At 35.4% G+C, this 13497-nt stretch overlaps 1 protein-coding gene across 5 annotated transcripts in view; it reads right to left on the bottom strand.

The window, feature by feature from the left end:
• The window catches only part of LOC117239588 (Down syndrome cell adhesion molecule-like protein Dscam2), a 159509-nt gene that overhangs the window by 30373 nt on the left and 115639 nt on the right, over positions 1-13497 (bottom strand). For all 5 annotated transcript variants that reach the window (XM_033505297.1, XM_033505295.1, XM_033505294.1 and 2 more), the window contains exon 5: positions 8774-8938. In XM_033505297.1, coding sequence (XP_033361188.1) covers positions 8774-8938 — 165 coding nt within the window. The remainder of the gene's footprint in view (positions 1-8773; positions 8939-13497) is intronic.

Below are 13497 nucleotides of genomic sequence, written 5' to 3' on the forward strand. Positions count from 1 at the left end.
TCATAACTCTCTATGTAATTACATTTTCTGTACAATTTACAGAAATTTCTGCAACATCTTTTCCTCTCTTCTTGTAATTTCGCATGATTATAATAAATTACAATAAAGCAGTAAACTAAAATTTGAATTCTCTTTGAAAAGATATGGAATCAATTTAAACACAAATTATTTTATCAGCGAAAGTGAAAAAAATCCTTTCATAGCCATTCAACAAACAGAACCAGAATTATCCTGAACCAAACCTCGTGCACGGTCCATCGACCGGAAGCTAGTGAATGATTCAAGCCTCCATCTTCCGCCGGTCCAGTAATTGGTACTACTCCACGAGGACGGCTAATGTTGACATCTCATTCTCCGGTTCAAACTAGCTCCCATTTCTATTACCGACGTTTCAACTTAAAAATCTTCCTTTCCGACAGCGAAGCTTCGCAGAAGCTGGCCACCTCAAGCGTAAGTGTGTCCGCACACATTTGCACAGCAACTTCCCCGTGCCTTCTTGTTCTCCAGCTCATTTTCCTCTCTCTTTGCGTCGACGCGTTACGACTTTATTTCTCCGTACCTAACTTCTACTTCTTCTTTCGCTTTTGCTTCCGATTCTTTCACGTTTGTTTATTGGTAGACTACCTGTATCGTGGAGCTACGATTCGTCCAGTGTGTTCATAGCGTCTGTTCGTTTTACTTTGGTTTTAAATTTAATGTAGCGAGATATAGCCGAGGACGAAGATAAGTGGACAGATAACAAAAGTAGGTGTCCATGAAGTTTCGTTAAGTAAGGCAAGTTTAGATAAAAATTCAGATATTAATTTCAATTATTTATTAGACAATGTACGTACTATAAAAATGTATATACAGAACCTGGCGGAATAATATGTAAATATAACATAAAATATAAAAGTTACTATGTGATTCAATGTGGAGAAAAGAATAAGAAAAAATATAGAATAAAATTGTTTCACTCTCGGCTTAGTCTCCGAGAAAATCCAGTTTGAAAATTTATCAAGTATACTAAAAACAAGGCTAATCCTGGATTTTGGAATTAAATAAAATTATATAGGGTTCCACTAGAAGAAAATACCGATGATCGTGGAATCTGATAAAAGAATTACCTTGATAAAGAATTTTTTACATACGCGTCTTGAGACAGCGTAACTTTCTTCTGAAAAGTTTTTCTATACAATAATTAATAAGTCAGATATTTTATGTGATCCAACTTATCTGAATCACCCTGTACTGTAACAATCACGGATTACCTTGAATTAACTCCCGCCAATTTCGAATCAATAACCGTTCAGTTTAGAGATCAGAAATATGGAATTCCTTTCTATTCTCATAAGAATCGTAACATCTGTAGGGGATGTCCTCGAGGGCCCCGTAAGGAATCGCTACGACTACTATGGAAAACTGAACGATAAACGTTCGCGTCGAAGTAGTGCGCTCCGCCGGTTTTAATATCGGCAATAGCGAAAACAAATATGGCCACCGGAAGAAATATGGAAATATTCCGGGGGAAAAGCATTCAGAAGCGAGCATCAGCCATGACGAGATGGTAATATACCCTCGTGCACGATGCCCCTCTCTCGATTGCAAACAGTGGACGGCTTCGTGACAAAATGTGGACAAAGAAAGAGGATGGAAAATGGACAGAGAAAGCAGAAATGGAGGGGTAGCCTTTAGAAAATATTCAAACTGCAAAGATGCTTTAGTTAGGGGTTGAAAATTAAATTTGTCTGAATGGTTCTTGGGAATTTTTAAAGTACATTCTTCTGATTTTTGTTTGCTTGTTGCGTTTCACGAGGCATGTCTTGATTAATCGTTGAGGTAATGGAGTTTGGGAAGTTATGGTGAAGTTGGAAAGGATTTCTTGGTACTTTAGATACCAAAAGAAAATCATTACCAAAAGAAAAAAAATTATTCTTTGCACCTTTTTCAAATTCTTTATAAAGATATACTGTTACTTCATTCGTTATATTTTTAGAACTTCCCAATCTCTAACAACAATTAAATAAGTGTCCATCACGAACTAAGAACCTCTATCTTCCAAGCAGTTAGAGGCCAATCAATCTCTCTAAACTAATTAATTGCAAACACACAAAAGACGAATTATCCATCTTTCCACCATTTTCCAAATACATTACTAATAAATTCAATTATCCCTTCTGTTACATGTTCTTAATCCAAACATCTAATATTAATTAACATCTTCTGACCTCTAAATATCTAAAAACCAATCAATCTCCTAAAACTAATGAATTGCGAAGATCAATCTCTCCAAACTAATTAATTACCCCTTTCCAGACACATTACCGTAAAACCTCAGATTTCTAACTTCGTCTAATCCCGATCAAAATAAACCAAAATCATCGCGAAACTCTCAAACTATTTAAATTCACAGTACTCGCTGGCCAGTACGAATAGTTGAATTTTCAGCCTGCTTTTTAATTTGTATCGGCGGTGCGTGGCACGAATTTACGAATAAATCTACTGAAAAAGAAGTAGGGAGATTAAGTTTCGAGCAGGGTGGCGGTATTTTTCCCCGAGGGTGCTTCGAGGATTGTTTATAGAAAGGCACCAGCGAAAGTCTCGCGCCGTAGAAAATGAAGTTTGAAGACCTCCACTTCTCTTCTTTTTTTCCTCTTTTTTTCGTCCCCTTTCTCTCTCTCTCTCTCTCTCTTTCTTCCATTTGATTTTCCAGCGAGACTGTTTCGGAGATTGTTTATGCGGGGCCCACCGATGAAACTTGCACGCGTGTCGGGTATAAACGTTTAAACTTCTCTCAGCCATTACGTTCGGCTTTTTAATTGAAATCAACCCCTTTCACGATTATAAATCCATACACGTGGAGAACTTCGGCTTTAAACGAGCGGATGCAGACTAAAAAATTATTTCGATAATGGAAAGCGTGTTATATTGACGAAGTTTTCATACGTACAAATTTTGTAACAAGTTTTCACCAATTTTTCTCGGTTTTCGAGTGTGGTAGAACGTTCTATGTTCCATGTTCGATGTTGGATATACTTTATATTGTATTTTTGATGAGTTATGTAATTATATAACGAATGTATAGTACTTGTATAACTACAGTGGCTATGAAAGTACTTGTACATACTTTTACTTTCCAATGAAGCTTTTTTGTCGTGTTTCACAATCGTTTCATGCAAGTATTAAATTTGTATAGTCATATGAAAAGTATTACGAAATACTACGAAACTTAACCTGGTTGAACTTAAATAACTAGTTAATAAATGTTATAATAAATTCAATGGTGTACAAATGCTTTCTATAGTCGTTATACATTTATCCATATGACAAGCATTAAACATAAATATTCATACTGAATATTGAGATTTTTAGTATTATATAACGGATAATGGACTATTTGAATCTATTTAAGTTTTCTACGAAATATATACTTGCAAGAAATATTTTGTAATTTCTATGTATATTTTCGAACCAGTTTCAAACTTTACCAATATAATCATGATAATCGAGATATTAGCACAGTGCTAATGGAATTTCAAAATGTCTTATGTAACACGCGCAAGATACAGGTTTACGAATATCGAAATAATTTTGTGCGCTAACGTATATTTATTAGAGTAATCCAAGATAATTAATGTTAGGTATGCAAATATAATTTCTGTTTAATTAAAATAATCCGAGTCAGCAGATTTAATGCTTTAAGTCCTTTAATTACCGAGAATGTTACATCACTTAATTTGTCGACTTTCATCATAAATCTTCATATCCGTTAAATCTCTTGAATAATTAGTGTCGGATATGTAAGCATAATTAGTGTTTAATTAAAACGATTTGACAAGACTTAATACCTTATTACTGAGAATGTTACATCATTTGATTTCTCTACTTGCATTACAAATCTTCAAACCGGTTACATCTCTCGAAATTTCACCCTTTCAAGAAAACTACACGCTACAACACACACGTCATCTTCGTGCAATTGCAGAAAGCTCGCTTCCATCCTCATCAGAAGCTTTCTTTCGTCAACGCTTCGCACTTCAAAGATCTTTAAACATCCGTTCGAATATCTGCATCCTGTCTGATGTTGATCTTTGATCCCTCTGCTGTTTGATGTAACAAGAACAAAAAAAAAAAAAAAAAAGCGAAGGAGAGTGAAAAAGAAAATGGAAATTCGTCGTCGACGGATAAACGAAACGTCGCGAAATAAGAAGGAAAATGGCAGCTGGGAAAGCTTCGAGATCGTCTGAAACTGCTTTGTCGATTACGATGTGCTGTCGATTTGGATTTAACAACCGTTACGCTGATGAAACACATGAGAACACGCGTCGTCGCCGTCGTCGTCGTCGTCGTCGTTGAAAGGACAATGAGGCACGGGAATTGTACAAAGGCATAAAGCCGGAGAGAAGCACGGCTAAAACACGCTTGAAACACGTCTGAATCGCGCGTGCTCCGCTGTCTGAAAAAAGCGGAAAGGAGTCGAGCATCTATTTCCGGTGCTGGGACGTCCCAGCCGACCAGAGAAGGGGATGCGATCGTTATTACAGGTATGAGGCTAGTTTTGTTTTAGTTGTTACTGCATAAAGAGATTGAAATGCAAGAACCGAGAACGCTGTATTAATAACGAGCATCTGCGCATTTTAGCTTTTCATTCTTAGAATGTATTTTAAAATTTGGCATATTAACGTGAAGAATAGATAAATCTGATTCTCTCATACACACGACCCATCATTTTAAAAAATGACGTGAAATTTTATTTTCATAAAAATCGATTATATATTTCCTTGTTGTAAATTTAACATTTCAACTCGACGAATAGATGAAGATAATTTTGTCAATACACATAACCTGGTTTTTTTAGAAACGAGATCAGGTTGTATTTTAATGGAAATCAACATAAGAAGCTTTCTTAAAATTTAGGATTTCAATTTTAACAAAGTAAACAAGGATTATTTCCTCAGATATGTACAATCTACTTTTGCAAAAATAATGTTAAATCCTGTCTCAATGAAAATCAATATAAAAAGTTACATATACCGATAGAATTTCATCGTCCATCTCTTACTCGTTTAATTATAAGCTACATAATTAAAAAAAGTTTTTTCAAAATACATAAATAGACGTCGTTCAACTCTATCGATATCCATTAAAGTGTCATCCAACGTTTATTCCCAGTTCAGGCACGCAGACCGTTTAAAAACTATCAAACTCCGTTCACAAGTCCTACCTACCGCCTGTTCGAAACACGTCCATCGAACGAACAACTTTGAAACAACTCAACAGTTAGTTGGCGTGTTATATTCAGCCCCATTCCTCCGCTTTCCATCTTTTCAACTTTATCGCGGACTCGTGTTCCTTTCGTCGAAAGCGTCCCCGCCACCTTCTTTTCCCACGTTTTCTTCTCGCGATCGAATGTCATCCTCTATTTCTCTGGAGACCCACTGTGTTTGTACTCTATTCAAGTGGATATTTTTATGCTTTGTTGGCCTCGTTCGATCGTGTTTAGAATTTCATGGCACGAAACGACGATTTATCATCGTGTCGCTACTGATCGATTCCAGATTACATTTTTTGGTCGATTTCCGTTCGATCCGGCTGTTGGAGGTCTTTAAACGTTTGGAATGAGTTTTGTGAGAAGAATATGGTGATAATATATAGATGAATGAAGAGATTGCATTATAGTTCGACGATTTTCTCAGTCACAACGTACTGATGTTGTTAGAATAAACAACATATTTAAATTTCAATTCGCCGCGCCTTAATCGCAAACCTCGTAGTATCCAATTCTCGCTTCCGATCAAATGTGACTCAAAATAGGATAGTGAATTGCAGAGTGAAGATAATGAACCGCAGTGAACGAGAAAAGAATTGTGGAAAATAACAGAAATTTTTTTTAAACTGAATGATACAGTTAAGAGAAACGATGAATAATTTAGAGAATGGCGCTAAAAAGGTAGAGGGAAAAAGAGGATGCGAATAGATTTTCCTGAATTAAATAATATAGCTAAGAAAAAGTCGCGAATAACGTAAAGAATATTGCGAGAAAAAAAGGAAGTGAAGGAGGAAAATATGCATAGGAAATGATTTTTGAATTGAGTATATGTGTATTCTAGCTAATTTTATATAACAAAATAAAATTCACAAATAATATAACTTCGAAACGTTTAATGTTAAAGCTGGATTGTTATGTTATATACAATGTAAATTATTGAAATTTGTCAAAAATCGTTTTAAGAAAGCAATAAATTAATAAAACGATATTCTTTCAATTTCTGAGAATTTGATCGGAGAAAGTTGAATGTTTCATTTCACTTGCCGCGTTAGAATTTTTGTATCTTGTATTTTGAGACTGTAACAGTTGAATTTAATCGAATTCTTAATTTAAATTTGTTCTTTAATGCTTAAGTCAATAATTTCTCGTTATCTGTTCTCCAATATCAATTAAAATTTGAATAGCTTTATAATAATATGCTGTGAGAAATGCACAATTTTTACGAGTTTTTCATAATACGTGTATAGTAATTACGAATATTTTTAAATATTTCCAATTAAAAAATGAAAAATTGAAAGGATGTAACATCTTCGAAAATACGATCGTTTAAAGGTCGAATTCTCCTGATGAATTCCTGTGGAAAGCTTGTGAACTTTAACTGACATATATCTCGACGCTAATATATTTTTTTTAAATATCAACAAAGGTGTGCCGTTTGTCAGCAATTAAAGTCAACTATTTCACCAGAAAGAGCGCGCTTCAAAGTAGGTTATTTTTTATTTTTTTAGAAATACCTAGACAGCGGAATGTTGTCGGCCATTTTATGAAATATTTTATGGAATATTGCTTCGTCGACAGGCATTCTAATTTTTACGCTCTCATTGCTTCACGACAACAGGAAAATATTGAAATATTTATCATTGTCGTAAACATAGGTAATATAAATGTATGGAATGTCAAAAAAGATTCTTCGTGGCTTTGCAAAGTGATTCTACACCTTCGGATCGATGGAGATCTTTTAAAAATGTAGTTCACAAAATTGACCTTGAATATTAATTTGGATGCAGAATCTTTTTTGTTCGCATCGTATGGTATTCATCACGAGGAACAAAAGTCTCAAAGGAGCCACGGATTGCAAATGACATCTTGGAAAAAGATATTTAAACTTCCATTAGTCTTCTTAATATATTTCATTTATTACATCGAAGTAATATATAAAAGACAAATGAACAACAATATAGTGGTAGCATAATATAATATTAGTAGCATTAACTCTCAAAACCATGACAAATACTTTTTTGACACGTATCATCTGTAGATTTGAAGAAATGATTATTTCTTCTTTAATAGGAGGAATTATTTCAGAACTTGTGTTCGTAAGTATCTGTATCTAAGTACTCTTGAGTACTTGCACAATAAGTAGAGTGATGTATCTGAATAACAGATACTTTTCAAGTTAGGTATCTCATTAACAGATTTGGTTAATCATATTAAACCTGCTAAGTTGTTTTGGTGGTTTTCGACCCAATTGTATTCTTCTAACGTTACGAAGTACGTGAAGTTTGGACTAAATACGAAAGAAGTCTTATTCAAGCGCAAGATTTCTCGTTTCAATGTTATGTTAATATCTTCTCCAAAAATATTACAACTTCTTTATGTTTACCTAAATGAGAGCGAGATTGAAATACGAAAATTGGAGGATCGTTGCAATGTTAATAACAATAGTCAGCAACTGATCTTGCATTTTAAGAGCTCGTAGCTTGTCCAGACGATATTGGTTTTCGATCGATTGGGTAATTTTACCGAATCCGTAACAACCGAAAACAGCGTTCACACAATTCCTTGTTTTCGCTAAAGATCCTGATTACTTGCTTCGTTTGTTCGCCTGTTCTGTCATTTGCAGTTAAACAGGATGGATGTAAATACATTTTTCATTGTGTTTTGACATTACGCTCGTAGAAAAAAGACCAACAAAAAACATTGGTCACAATCTGTTGTAAAAAATAGATATCAATGTGGTTTCTATCAGATGCTCATGATTACATTATTTAATAACATTTTTTAACTATTTTCTTCTGTCAATATCTACTATTTAATGATCCGTTGAAAAGAGTGAAGAGAGGTTTAACAAAATTAAAATCTTCTTTTAATCAGATACGTTTCCTCCTCCATTCCATTTCTTTCGAATTTTTATTCTTTGCACGCGTATATCCTTCTACGTCATACAGCGCACCTTTACTTTGCTAACATGATGACAAAATTCTGTATTTATTTCTGCCATTCTCCACGGTTCGTGTACACTCTCCTCTATAACTCTTCCATAAATACGATAAAAAAAAAAAAAAAAAAAAACGTATCGACCGATTCGGTTTTATTGTTCACTTTATACCATCGACAAAACCAAATGTCGAAAGCGAGCGAATCGGTGGTCTCACTGAATGCACGGATAAGTAAATGTGCAATTACACAAATAAACAATTGAATCGACAAGTGAACGGTTCGCCGTAGTGTGAATTAGCTATTATAGTAACAGCTATTACACAATTCATTGAATCCACTAATTCGTATATATTGAGAGCTGAACGTGCGACGTGAAATATAGAAATGTGTGGGCGTTAATAATTCGACAGAATTATTGAATCGTTCAAAAAAACCGTATCGTCCGGACGCAAAGCTGTAAAACTGTAAGCTACCAAAGGCAACTAGTAGCAAGTGTAACAAAAATGAAGCTTCTCTAACAAACATGAAACATATAAACATATGAAGGAAAGTATAAATATACTTTTAAAGAACGTTGACACTCACCCGTGTCCGTGCTTCCAGGTAGAAGAATGGCATCGTCACGAAACCAGGAGGTGACTGTCAGATGTTCCTTCACGTCTTCTCTTGCCGTGCAAGACAAAACCGCGTTGCATCCCTCCACCACCGGAGACCTGTTCACCCTTACATCATACCCAGGTACCGTCAACACTGAAATTCGAGCACAAACTCCAAATTAGAACTTTTAAGCTATTCGTAGCGAAATTGACGAAAAAATTTAAAGACAGCGCAGAATTAACGTTTGATTAAATTATCGTCGATATTAATCCTTTCGCTTCGGCAGTCCAGTCCGCCGAAGTACTGTCACTGAACGGAAACGCGCGCCAGAAATACGCACAGTGTGCGTGGTTGCTGTATATACGTTTTCCTAAGTCTTAAATAACAATAATTCTTATAAGAACCGTATATGAAATATCGTTTCACTGTCAATGGATTTAATAGATTTTTTAGCATGAAACAGTACACGATCGTTTGGATGTTTGAAATATATTGCGTGAAACATTTTGATGTTGTTTCAACAATGAGTATCTTTAAGAAATGATTAATCCAATATGTCAATAAATCAACAGAAGATGTTCTGCCGATAACAAAAAAATATATTATTGACTACAGATAACACTTGTATATGCATCATTTGGATGCCGGATATACGGAGTGCCGGACCCATAGGTCATCTCGCGGGTGCCTATAAGTGGCGCCCGAAGAGGAAGGGTTAAAATTCGAACAGAAGCTCCAAATTAGAACTATTAAGCTGTTCGTAGCGAAATTGAAGACAAATTTTAAGACAACGCAGAGTTAATATTTTACTGAATTGCGTATGACTCGTTTCTCCCAATGTAACTTCACGTTTTCAAACGACTGATACTCGTACTTTCCAGCAACGAGTTGAAACGAACAATTATTAATACAAACTTGATAACCAGACTTGACAAAGCGTAGTTACCCAATGCTTCATTAAACTTTCCTTTTTCTCCATCTTTCCTTCGTTTTTCTCTGAGCTTTACGTTTAAAAAGTTTCATCCCTTAAGGAGAAGGATGGAAAAAATGTTGCTGCAGATGTTTGCGCTGCTGTTTGCGTGGATTAAGCGGAGATGAAAGGGAAGTTTGACAAGTTTGGGGTTGTAGATTCCTCATTCTTTAGGAATCGGAGACTTCCAAACTGAGTTTATGGTAAGGGGTGAGTTATCGATTTGTTTTCGAGTGCGTTTTGTCGGGATTCTCTTGAGTGGATTAAAGTTACGCGAACTTGTAAAGGTCTTTGCTTTTCGAAGGCACAGATTTTTGTCTGTTTCTTTGTACGTTTCGAAGTTTCGAATCCAATCGCGAAGTCGTTTTGTACGTTGGGTAGCAAGTTTCTGATTGATAATTAATGCTTTAAACAATGCTTTAAAATAAAGTTTTTTCTCTAATTTGTATATTTCAAATAATATCTTTCAAATGTTAGTCGAGCATTAGTTATTTCAAATCCTACTTCATATCTTTCATCTGTTACATTATTATAAGATTATTTAACAAGACTTTGCGTTTGAACCTTCATAATCATATTGCAGTAATATTCTCTATCTTTTTTGAGTTACAACAACGATCTTCTCTAATAGCCAAATATAATCTCCTGCTTGTAAAAGATATTTTCTAATAAAATATCGCGATTCATTTTTATCTAACGCTACAATGTAGCCATATTAAAATAAATACTAAAAATCTTCAATCAAAAATCACCTCAGCGATGCTCGAAAAATACTTCGATTCACAGCTGAAGTCAGTGTTGAGATTTACGAGAATGTAGAGAAATAATCTATTGCAAGGATCAATTCTCATAAAACTATCGTAAATTATTACCCTGAAACAAAATAGAACAATCAAGTACGCTTGTCGTTCTATCCACACGATCCAAAAGAAAGAATCGCGACAGTCGTTTTCGCCCATCCGCTATTTACATAAATCCCCTTCCGGACGAGGATTTTTCACAGAGCTCCACGTTGTTTACCGACACGTTTCGTTCGAATACCGATGCAGGAGCTATAAATCACGCGGATGGACGTGACATCCGTTTCCGACCCGACACGGAAAATTCTCAGAGTAAAAATCGACGAAACATCCCGGGAAGACGTTACCACCCCCGCAATGCCATTACGCTCGCGATTCCGCTGTTAAATCGATAAAGTAGTGGATCGAAATCTTTCATTCCCGTGTTCCAATCTCCTTTCGCTACAATCGTTTACACGATAAAGTTGCTTGAGCGAATTTATCGAGAGTTATGTATCGAGATAAGATACAATCGTCCATGGAAGTATTTTTGGAGTTTCATTAATTACAACTGCAGTGAGACCCGATTATCACGGTTATATTGATAAAATTTGAAAGAAATTCAAAAATATACAGTGATCCGTATTAATTTAATTTAACTCGGATATTCCATACAGTTTAAAAATTATTTAGCTTATCATTTTTTATTTAGAAAAAGTATATGCATTGGACAAGTAAAATATTTGTCCAATTATTTGTATTAATATATTAAGGACTGATTAATTTAGTCGTTGACTGGAGACGATTTTCATTCTTTTTTATGTAGAAACTGGAGTAAAGTTTATTTCACGGTGTATCGTCAATAATGCGTTAATTATCAGACACAAACTTATGCAATAATAATTCTGCGCACACCATGGTGCCGGAATATTAATGCGAGCCTGTACATAGAAGCCACAGGATATATATTTAGTGGACTTGTATATTTCGAAAAGATCACATATCGCTATGTATATCGACGATAATAATTTCGATTAAATCATATGATTTTAGAGTTCTCCGGTTTAATCTGTATTTAATATATAATAATAATATTAGTGACATTTATCTTATAGCTTGAGATGATAAATTAAAGGAGACAAATCCAACCAATCTGAAATTAAGTAGTCTGATTTGAATTCTATACATTAAATTATATCACTCGACGATACCAGCTAAAGGTTAATTATTATCCAACTTCCAGTTACGTGAAATCATTGAACAACAAATGATTCTCGATTATTACCATTTTCACGTTCACGGACTCGTTCAGGTTTCCTCGGTGAAAAGAAAGGAGGACGTTTGTCGAGGTAAATTCCGTAGCGGAGATAAGATTAGCGTCGCATCCGGAAATTCGTTTTCAGCTCCAGCAGTTCCGTCGCCGCTCCATTTATTCCCAGATCTGACAGGTAGCTACGATATTGCTCTTAATAGCACTGTCAGCCTGGGCGTCACGCTGTTACGCGTCTCATTTCGGAGGCACAATTTAAGTATTAAACGTAACGCGTTTAAGTCACTCCTTCCCTGCTTCTGACATTCGAAAATTTTGCAATAACCCGGCTCCTCTCTTTTCCTCGCTTTCCATCCAAGGAAAACGCTGTTGCGCGACAGTGAACAACGTCGTTTAAACGAATTAGATTCAGTTCATAGTGTTAATTCAATACGTCCGGACAAGGCACTTGTCTGTCACCTGCATGATAATTTCAGTTTTACGTTTAATACAATGTTATTTCGATTCTAAATTCTACTAGGCTTCTTCTTCTTCTTCTTCTATGGTCGATGGAATTAATTGACAATTACACTGTTACAATAAGTTACAAATTGGACAGTATTTGGTGCTATTTTGTATTTCTTTTTAAGTATGGCGGATATTTCTAGTTGAGTAGTATTTTGTGTCCTTTCCCATTTGCGTGTTTCATGTTGCTATATATGGAGCAAGGAAAATGAAAATTCGGCGAAACATCAGAGGCATTTAAATAGAACTACTGACAGTCCCATCGTTCGTCTTTATGAAGTGTTAAAAAAGGAGAACGTGTCCATCACAGAAAAATTTGATAGCACGAGAGTGGACAGAAAACGGTGGAAAAAAGGAAATTCGAGGAGGCGTCCAATTGCATTTTGGAGATATGAAAAATGAAGAAAGTAGAGTGTGTCGTAAAAAATTTGAAACCGAAGAAGCTAGAAAATGTTGGATATAAAAGAAGAAAGTTCGAGGAAATATCGAGTCAATTACTTCCTGGTGTCGTAAAAAAAATTAAGCAAATATCCAGAGACAGAATGTTTCATAGAAAGATTTAGTGGAACGGAAGGAGCTAGAAAATATTCGAATATAAAAGAAGAAAATTCGAGGAAACGTCGAGTCGATTGCTTTTTGGAGACGTGAAAAATTAGGAAGCCACTTGGAGAACGCCCCGTGACTGGAGCTGGCAAATACCTGGATAACGATCAAATTCCGTCGAAGGGGAGGAAAACGAAACGAAACGTGCAAACGAGGCCAATATGCGCAGATCTCCAGCGAACCGGGCAACGATATTTCCCGTGGATTCGCAGCCAACCCCAGGATTAAGTTTCTTTTCGATTCACGTTCCCTCGATATCGTGGCGCAGCCTGCAACGCCTCGATTTCTCTCGGTTAGATTGACGTAATCTGTTGAGGACAGACAGATCATCCGCTGAATCTTCAATTGGAAACATTGTCAAATATTTTTGTTAACTTCTTTATGTAGATACTGTATCGTTGAAATTATTATTAATCATTCGATGGTGCTTGACGTAATTATGAGGATAATTCTTTGACATAATTGAAGACGAGAATTTATTGTTTATTTTTGATGATGTCTTTCTTTCTGATATTTTGTCGTTCAAGTCGTTGAATTACGTATTTAATTATTTTATTGTTCAAATTATTGGGTTCTTGTTTCGTTA

This window comes from Bombus vosnesenskii, unplaced genomic scaffold, assembly GCF_011952255.1.
Source record: "Bombus vosnesenskii isolate JDL3184/JDL3185 unplaced genomic scaffold, Bvos_JDL3184-5_v1.1 scf7180000014105, whole genome shotgun sequence".
Classification (NCBI taxonomy): Eukaryota; Metazoa; Arthropoda; class Insecta; order Hymenoptera; family Apidae; genus Bombus; species Bombus vosnesenskii.